The 10267-nt window shown below is 36.7% G+C and overlaps 1 protein-coding gene across 1 annotated transcript; it reads left to right on the top strand.

Moving 5' to 3' along the window:
* The first annotated feature begins 4799 nt into the window (after positions 1–4799).
* On the top strand, positions 4800–8117 carry atp6v1g1 (ATPase H+ transporting V1 subunit G1). Its single transcript, XM_058383925.1, has 3 exons — positions 4800–4988; positions 6465–6565; positions 7111–8117. The coding sequence occupies exons 1-3, from the start codon at positions 4907–4909 to the stop codon at positions 7282–7284; spliced, it is 357 nt and encodes a 118-aa protein (XP_058239908.1). The 5' UTR covers positions 4800–4906; the 3' UTR covers positions 7285–8117.
* Positions 8118–10267: the final 2150 nt, after the last annotated feature.

The following is a 10267-nucleotide window of genomic DNA, read 5'->3' as shown; positions in this document are numbered from 1 at the left end:
ATGTAGCAATTGTACAAGATAAATAAACTATGCTTAAGTGAAATATTGAAATGCATCTTTTTTTTCTTGCTCAACAAAAATTCTATCAAAACCGTTAGCTAGATCATATCACCATGAGATTTCTTTGTACTGTAGTTCATTACAAAGTAGAAATTCTGTTAAAATTTCTGTGAAAATCAACCATTTCTCAAAAATCATGCTGAAAAATCCTAGCTATTTATTGAATAGTTCATTATATTCTAACCCATAGCCTAGGTCGAGCACAAAACTTAGTAAGCCTTAAAATTTTAGATCACGTGTTTTTGAGCACAGAAGTCCAAATAAGGATAAGGTTCATTTTCTGTTTTCACTCCTTCTAACTCTACTCTTTCTCACTTCCATTCATGTAAATGTATTAAAATGTACAATACTCGGAATGGGACCATAGACATGCACATGCACACTTACCCAACAAAATAAAAGAAAAAAAATCTGTCAATAGGTAAATGTGACATTCTAATGGGTATTACTACTGAACATAACGTAATATTCTTGGTTAAGTTTTTAAAATGTCAAACACATTGCCCTGCTAAACAAATCTTTTTCAGTTTTACTGCAGTGCATTAGAATCATCCATGCAAAGTGTTTAGGCAAAGTACACAAGCAAATGCCTCATTGGACGAAACTCAGGAATAATAAATACTGTTTTGCATTTAGTAGCTCAATTTAGCTTTCTGTGTTTACACTTGAGTAACTAAATACGGTCTCTCACTGGACCTGCTGCATGATGCCATGGCCTAGCTCATTGTTCAGAGGCAAATTCCTACCCTGGCACCAACCTCCATGCAAACTCAACCCCTTTGTTGCGTAATAGACAATATATAGGCTGATTATCTCCTCATCGTGGCACCTGTTAGTGGGTGGGATATATTATATTATGTATATATTATATATATATATATATATATATATATATATATATATATATATATATACATTCTAACACATCAACGTTGAGGACAAAATGTTCACTTGCTGCATAATATATCCCACCCACTAACAGGTGCCACGATGAGGAGATAATCAGCCTTATTCACTTCACCTGTCGCCGCTCATAATGTTATGGCTGATCAGTGTATATTTTTAGCATTGATATTGCATTAGTTGTATAAATTACCACAGGAGTTTATATAGAAACATGCTTTCATACTACCATCCTTGTTTAATAGCATACTTAAACACTTTTTAAGTGTTTATACTGTATGTGGAGTAAGTAAGTGAGGAATGTGCTATAATATATATATATATATATATATATATATATATATATATATATATATATATATATAGTTGAGTGCAAAAGTTTGCATCCCCTTACTTTGAAATGACAAAACAATTAAAACAAAGAAATATATTGTCATCAAAACAATATTTAATGCATGTTCAGTTTTCACAAATATTCCTTAATCATCAAAAGTAACAAAAATGGTCAAAGAGTGTATAAAAAGAAACTGACAGTGAAATAATGGAAATTATATCAGTCCAAAAGTTTTCATCCCCCTTGAAGAAATGTTTTCTAATACTTTGTATGTCCTCCCTTTGCCTTTATAACCTCCTCCAACCTCTTTGGGTAACCTCTGAGCAGCTTTTGTATCCTCTCAGGTGTAATTTTAGTCCATTCTTCATGGCATATTTGTTCCAAGTCTACCAGATTGCTTGTCTGTCTGTCATGCACGGCCTTCTTCAAATCTATCCACAGGTTTTCTGTTATATTCAAGTCTGGAGACTGGGAAGGCCATGGCAAAACATTCACCTTACTCTTTTTAAACCATTCCTGAGTTGACTTTGCTTTGTGTTTTGAATCATTGTGTTGTTGAAGGATCTTCATTTTTAGCTTTTTGACTGATGGTGGAAGGCTTTGCTTTTAAATCTGTTGATACTGGGCTGCATTCATTTTCCCTTCCACTTTATGCAAGCTCCAGTGCCTGGTGCAGATATACACCTCCAAAACATCAGCGAGCCTCCACCATGTTTGACTTTGGTCTCATCAGACCACATAATCTTATTCCAAAACTCATTTGGTTTGTTCACATGCTCTTTAGCATACTCTAAGCATGCTGCTTTGTGTCAAGAAGTAAGCAATGGCTTCCTGCATGCTTTTCTCCCAAACATTCCAGACCTGTGCAGACTGCGCTTGACGGTGAGATGTGCACTTTTATTCCACTTGCTTCTAAGAACTTTTTCAGGCCCCCTGCTTTGTTTTGGATTCTTATGTAGCTCTCGCAAAAGTTGCCTAGCAGCTCTTACAGTTATTTTTCTTGGTCTTCCACTCCTTAGTAGAGTCTTAGTGTGTCCATGTTTCTTCCATTTCTGGATTATGGTCTTCACAGTTGGCACTGGTATCCCTAAACGCTTTGAAAACTTTTTATAACCCTCTCCAGCTTAATGAAAGTTTACCAACTTAATGTTTAGGTCTTCTGACAGCTGTTTCCCTGATCCCATTGTTGCTCGAAACTGCTCCTGGAGATCTACCCACTTGCAAATATAATATTCATGCCTATTTTAACACACCTGGTGCCACTCATCAAGCATTAAGTCTTGATGATGTTTTTAAAAGAATCAGACACCCATCTTTACATATTAAAGATAAATACCTAGAGGGTTTATCAAAGGGGATGTAAACTTTTGAGCTTGCTATTAAAGATAAATTTGGACTTGGACACAGCTATTTTAGCATTGAGGCCATACCATAAAAGGTTTTCACATTTAAATGATTATGGAAGGCTATTTTGAAGATGAACTGTACAACAGAGGCAGATGTTTTGACTATTCACCCAAGGTGTAAGGGGGATGCAAACTTTTGCACTCAACTGTATATATATTTTTTAGTTTTTACCAGTTGTTACTGTCATTCCTGTGGTTACTGGAAGCAGTCCTTTTTGTGGTCAAATTAAAATTAAGTTTGGTGGCTTTCTGCTAAACATGTCAGTATGTAAGTTTGAAAATATCATATTATACAGTACACAATTGTGCTAGTATGCAGGTATGCTAGTGCTTGAGTAGCATGCAAGTATGGAAGTGTTTTCTTCTTTTGTAATTATTTGTTATAGGTAACTGAATCCAATAACCAAATTCTTAGAAAGGAACGACTAAAGAGGAAGAAGTGTGATGCTATAGCAGCACAATTATATAACAGCACTGACGTCTTGTGGTGATGATATGTCAAGCGTCATGGCAGCTGTATGTTATACTGAATACTAGCATATCCTCAGTTATACACCTCACATACAGTATAAACACTCAATAAGTGTTTAAATATGCTATTAAACAAGGAAGGTAGTACGAATGCATGTTTCTATATAAGCTCCTTTGGTAATTTATACAACTAATGGAATAAAAATGCTAAAAATATACACTGATCAGGCATAACATTATGAGCACTGAGAGGTGAAGTGAATAAGACTGATGATCTCCTCATCATGGCACCTGTTAGTGGGTGGGATATATTAGGCAGTTTTGTACAAGTGTAAGCGAGTTTGACGAAGGGCCAAAGTGTGATGGCTAGACCACTGGATCAGAGCATCTCCAAAACTGCAGCTCTTGTGGGGTGTTCCCGGTCTAAGTGGTCCAAGGAAGGAACAGTAGTGAACCGGTGACAGGGTCATGGGTGGTCAAGGCTCACTGATGCATTTAGGGAGTGAAGGCCGGCCCGTGTGTTCCGAATCCAACAGATGAGCTACTGTTTCTCAAATTGCTGAAGACGTTAATGCTGGTTCTGATAGAAAGGTATCAGAATACACAGTGCATAATGGATCAGGGCTGTTTTGGAAGCAAAAGGGGGACCAACACAATATTAGGCAGGTGGTCATTATGTTATGCCTGGTCAGTGTATAGTAGGGAATGTAAATAAGTAGTTAACCGATTATAATAGCTCAGTCTACAATATGTAACATACAATATACAAACAGAAAACAAGTGAGCAAGTATGTTTCAAGTGTAAAAATATGATAGTATGCTAAAAAAGTCCTTGCTTAACGGCCTTGCACTTTGCCTGTATCTGTATCAACTGACTTGAGATTCAGTTTGTTTCTGCTGCAAGTGTGTTAGCATGCAAGTGTATAATGTTTTGCAGACTGTATAACAATATGGGAGAAGAAAGACAAAGCCCTTAATTTAGAACTTTTTTTTTTTTACTTTGCCTAACAAACCCATATTTTTAACAAAAAAACAAAAACAAAATGACATCATTAATCTGTTAATTATCTTAGCAAAGTATTATATTCATAAGACTAAAAATTAATTCAAAAGAAACCATCATACATCACCTTTTATAACACTGATCTTAACATATATTTGGAAACCCTTTCTAATGTCAGATCAAAAAATAAGAAACTTATGAAAAAAATATAAATTCTATTCAAATTTATGTAACTGCCCTTATATATCACTTTTTTTGTCCTGGTATTAATTTATTTTAATTATTATTTATTTTAATTTTAATAATTATTTGTTTTATATTTATGCTTATGTTTTTTGTTGCCTGACTTTAAACTGTATGACATTGTTTTATATCTGCCCTACACTCCTTGTTTTGTACTTATATGTCATGGAAGTAAATAAATACATATATATATATATATATATATATATATATATATATATATATATATATATATATATATATATATATATATATATATAATTGAATGGGAGTACACAGTGTAGTACGCCATTTTGAAATTCAAGCTCCACTCTGACCGCAGAGACGCTGGACCGGTCACGTGGTTCTACCTGACGTTCCGTCACGTGACGTACAGTCAGCTGATTTCCACGGGTTCTAGCGTCTACTTGTCGACCTTCAGTACAGCGGCGTATATTTTGGCCATCTTTAGTCGCGCATCGGCTTTTTATTTTCCTCCCAAGAACCATGGCGAGCCAGTCTCAGGGCATCCAGCAGCTGTTACAGGCTGAAAAACGGGCCGCGGAGAAAGTCGCCGAAGCCCGGAAACGTGAGTTGTTTTCGCGGATGTTTGTTATACGAATGAATCGACTCGGAGCCGATTTAGCTAAAGCTAGCGGGCTAGTTATCAAAACATGAACGACTGCAATGGATGACGCGCTTAAATTAAACATTTGTACACGTGAATGCTCGATATTAGTCTCAAACGCAGAAAAAACGACGATCTTTTAAAAGCAAAAGCATAAGAAAGAGCTTTGTTTTTTTAAGTTGAGGAGCTAGATGTAGAGAAATGACATACGGCGGATTTAGCAGCCTGGAACAATTCTCATTCTCAAATATATATCAAGTCGTTAATATATATTTAATAAATAAACCCAAAGAAGACGATTATTTAGTTACATTTCTTGAAATAAAATATTATAAGTGAGAGGATGCAAATGCCCTGATTAAATGAAAGGCTGGACACACACACACACACACACACACACACACACACATTGAGATACATGATTAAAGGTTAATAACCAAAATTTGTGTCACGTAAAAGGGATATAACATGTGTCATGATCTAGGAGCATCTATGAATCCTGTTAAATGTTTCTGTGAATAAATATGTTTTGTCCTAAGGGTGCACTAACTTATTGGGTTTTGTCCTGTATAAATTCAAATAAAATAGAAGAGAATATCTACATTGTATTCATACAAGTGCATTGAAATTGGTTTGATCAAGTGGTTAAGGTTGTTGATTGAAAGGGTTCAGGGTTCAAGCCCAAGCACTGGCAGTCTGGCACCGTTGGGTCCTTGAGCAAGGCCCTTAACCCTCTCTGCTCCAGGGGTGCTGCATCATGGCTGACCCTGTGCTCTGACCCCAACCTCCAAGTATAGGATATGCGAAGAAAGAATTTCACTGTGTTGTAATGTATATGTGGCAAAGACTACTTATAAAAAAAATAATAACAGAACATTAGAGGTGTAGCTTAATAGAGGTGTTCATGGACAGTTGAAAGTGTAGTAAAGGAAATAAAGAATAGTAAGTGGCATAGAGAAGTTTCAAGTGTTGTAAAGAAAGAGCAAATGAGCAGACTGAAACCTTATTTCTCCGTCGAATGTTTCACTGTCCTGTGATTTTGTGATATAAACTCTTGAGATTCGAGTATCTAAGTGACTTTTATTCTTTCCTTTCCCCAAGATTGTTTGATCATGAATTGGTCCTTTCCATTCAGTCATTTACAATTTGATTGTCTTAACTGTCTTTTCTTATTTTCAAAGCAATGACCATATCAGTTCCATTGACTCAGTAAAGCTCGAGTTACTCACTTCCCTGTTTGATTCCCCCGATTTCTGCTTTTTTTCTGGTGGAATATTTGTGCAAGAAAGGATGTTCCAGAAAAAACCCCACACATTAATGCATGATATTGTTTCCCTTATTTTTTTTTTTTTAAATATATAGTTTAACGACTAAAGTCTTGAGTTGTTGTTATTGAATTGAGTTTCACTAAAGATTGCATGCATGTTTTATCCTCAGGGAAAAACCGGCGCTTGAAGCAGGCCAAGGAGGAAGCTCAGGCGGAGATCGAACAGTACCGTCTCCAGAGGGAAAAGGAGTTCAAGACCAAGGAGGCTGCGGTGAGCTGGAACACATTAAGAGATTTTTCCATCCTCTGAAAAAGTGTAGAAGTGCAGGCAACCTGGAGTGAAGTGACCAGGCCCATTAGATTAGAATATTTTTCTAATTTATCTTTAGATTTCTTTATTGTTATGATAAAATTTTAAATTAATACAGACAAATATCACACACCCTGTTATGTTCATATCTGTATGATTAGTAAAATATGATATTTTTTGTTTATTTATATTTGTCCATTGTTTGTTTATAGCTATCTATTGATTCCTCTTTATATATAGAAGTTAATACATTTATTTAGTTGTATTTGCCACAATTTATTTCTTTCATTGTTTATATTACTTGTTAATTGTTATATCATTTTTATATTATATTTAATAATTTTTTCAATATATTTTTGTTTATATTATTTATTAATTTTTATATTATTTCTTAGATTGTTTGTTTATATTTATGAATTTATTAACACACTTATGTTTCTTATTTGTTTCTTTTTTTCGACTTATTTATTACCTTTTGAAAAACAATTATTTTCCATAAATTAAAGGCGCTGGGTTCCCACGGCAACTCGGCCGTAGAGGTGGACAGGGAGACCGCTGACAAGATGAGCCGCATCCAGAGCAGTTACCAGCAAAACCGAGAAGCTGTCCTGAGCAACCTCCTGAAGATGGTGTGTGACATCAAGCCAGAGATCCACGCCAATTATCGCGTCGCCGGATAAACCTCGCACATCCGTCCACCGTTTTCAAGAAGAAACACTGAGGCATAGACTGCCATTGTACAACCCGTAAAAGATGTTCCAGGCCATACCTACATGTTTAGTTACAGGTATCACACGTAACTGTAAAGCTGTCAGTTATACAGCTATCATCTGTTTACTACATTTCCAAAATAAATTACACCAGGTTTCTCCAACTCTCTCAAATTACAAAGGTTTTATTGTTTCTACTCGCTGTAGCGTTAGATGAGTTATATCTTATTTATATTGTTCGATGGTTACGGTGGTCCTGCAGTGCTTCAGTGCATGTCTCTGCATCGTTACACCTCTAGGATCAGTTTGGATGTGACACCATTACACGTGTCTGTCTGTGCATCTAGCTATGTTGTGTTGATGTGTATATTAATTATTAGAAAAAGTGTTTTTATCTGAATGCAGAATAAACTGGAAAACTACAGAACCTTGGAGTGGCTACATAATGTGTGTGCGTGCACAAATATCCATCACAGATAGAAGTTCCTTAACTTTGGCATGGTATAAAAATAATTTTGTCAAGAACACAAAATGACCGCAAATGAAATCTAATCTTATCGTTTTCCTCGTGCCCTGCGTGAGTAAGGCGGGGGATCTTCGTAGCCACTACAGGGTTCTGTTTCAGGATGTTTGTCCTCTGTGGAACATTTGTGACATACCTGTCTAGCTGAGAAATATGAATTCAGCTCGTTTCTTTGTTTTCCCTCAATGGCTTCTTCCTCCAATGTGTACCTCTGACATTCCTCTGTTCAGCCTGGCTGTGAAAGTACAGTAAATGATAATAAATGGTTGTGTGTGTGTGTCAGGGTGGTCAAGCTGGTCTTAATTTCAATTCCAAGCTCCTAAAAAGCCCTTTATTTTTGCTATAAATATAAAACCAGTGTGGTATATTAAATCTGAGATTTAAATCTTTTCCCCTTAAGATTTATATAACCAGTGTGGTAGAGGAGAAGAAAAACTGTATGGATTCACAGTGAGGAAAAATTGCATCACCCTTTCCTTAACAGAAAAAGAATAGGAATTTATTTTTAAATTTCTTTAAAATTTGACATTAATTCCAGTCACTATAGCTCATTAATCTATTAAATATTTAAAAATAAACATAAGTTTTTTCTGTACAAGAATATCACACGTAACATGTACTAAAATGGTACGCATGCGCTCTACAGAAAAAAGTGTCGTAAAGCTGTACACATGTGCAACAATAGTGCGCACGCGCAGCTTAAATACGGCATGATGTAAGTAGTCTTTCAGAATAAAAGTCGTCTTTGAAGGGGACGTTTAACAGGCAGCGTGTGCTACGTGGATCCATACTCGGTTTCATTAAGTACAGAAGTCAAAAACTCTGTATAAAACACATATTACAGTTATATATCAAATTGCTTATACATATTTAAATTAGAAATGAGGATCAATACTGAAGCTAAATTAAATACTGCTGTGGTACTACCAAGCAAAACATATTTAAACTAAATGTGAAGAGTTTTGAAGTAGCCTTTATTTGTCACATATACATTACAGCACAGTGAAATTCTTTCTTTGCATATCCCATCCGCAGAGGTTGGGGTCAGAGCGCAGGGTCAGCCATGATACAGTGCCCATGGAGCAGAGAGGGTTAAGGGCCTTGCTCAAGGGCCCAACAGTGGCAACCTGGCGGTGCTGGGGTTTGAACCCCCAATTTTCCCGGTCAACGACCCAGAGCCTGAACCACTTAAGCCACCACTGCCCTAGAATTATTTCTATAAGTAATACCGATAAAATTATTTATTCCACATATAATTATAGATATCCATGTTTGGGCATTTTAAACCTATCAAATTTCTCTCTTCTATATGTGCATAAAGAATTTTTTTTTCATTGTCTGTACCACCAATCTGATCTATTCTTGGGTCACAGGGAGCCTGTGCCTATCTCAGGCATCAGGGCAGGATACACCCTGCCAATCACACACACTACAGGCAATTTAGAGACTCCAATCAGCCTAGAAGGACTGTGGGAGGAAACTCACCAAGCACAGGGAGAACATGCAAACTCTACACACGCTCGAACCCAGGATGCTGGAGGTGTGAAGTGAACATGCTAACCACTAAGCCATTATACCGCCTTGTGCATGAAGATAGGTTTTATTAGTAGGTTTTATTATTATTTTCATAATTGTCCTTAGCAGGGATAATTAGATTCAAGTCCTGGATTCATTCTTAGAGAGATAATGCCCAAACTAATTGTTACATACACTATGTTACCAAAAGTTTTGGGACACCCCTCCAAATAATTGAATTCAGGTATTGTTTTTCAGGGGTTGGGCTCGGCCCATTAGTCCAAGTGAAAGGAACTCTTAATGCTTCAGCATACCAAGACAATTTGGACAATTTCCTGTTCCAACATGACTGCACACCAGTGCACACAGCAAGGTCCATAAAGACATGGATGCAAGAGTTTGGTTGTGAAGGAACTTCACAGAGTCCTGACCTCAACCTGATAGAACACCTTTAGGATGAATTAGAGCAGAGACTGCGAGCTATTCCAAAACTGGGACATCTGCCTTTACATGCACATGAATGTAATATGGAGTTGGCCCGCCCTTTGCAGCTATAACAGCTTCAACTCTTCAGGGAAGGCTTTCCACAAGGTTTAGGAGTGTGTTTATGGGAATTTTTGACCGTTCCTCTAGAAGTACATTTGTGAGGTCAGGCACTGATGTTGGACAAGAAGGTCTGGCTCTCAGTCTCCACTCTAATTCATCTTAAAAGTGTTCTATCAGGTTGAGGTCAGGTCAAGTTCCTCCACACCAAACTCTTGCATCCATGGACCTTGCTTTGTGCACTGGTGCGAAGTCATGTTGGAACAGGAAGGGGTCATCCCCAAACTGTTTGTCCCACAAAGTTGGGAGCATGAAATTGTCCAAAATGTCTGGATATGCTAAAGTGTTAAGAGTTCCTTTCACTGGAACTAC

Source organism: Hemibagrus wyckioides, linkage group LG28 (assembly GCF_019097595.1).
Source record: "Hemibagrus wyckioides isolate EC202008001 linkage group LG28, SWU_Hwy_1.0, whole genome shotgun sequence".
Lineage (NCBI taxonomy): Eukaryota > Metazoa > Chordata > Actinopteri > Siluriformes > Bagridae > Hemibagrus > Hemibagrus wyckioides.
This window is presented reverse-complemented; position numbering and strand designations above follow the sequence as displayed.

Bases quoted from the DNA above. Each gene is read 5' to 3' on its own strand.
- atp6v1g1 (XM_058383925.1), top strand. From the start codon at position 4,907: ATGGCGAGCCAGTCTCAGGGCATCCAGCAGCTGTTACAGGCTGAAAAA. The intron at 4,989-6,464 runs GTGAGTTGTTTT...TTTTATCCTCAG, and splicing joins AGTCGCCGAAGCCCGGAAAC to GGAAAAACCGGCGCTTGAAG. The intron at 6,566-7,110 runs GTGAGCTGGAAC...CATAAATTAAAG, and splicing joins TCAAGACCAAGGAGGCTGCG to GCGCTGGGTTCCCACGGCAA.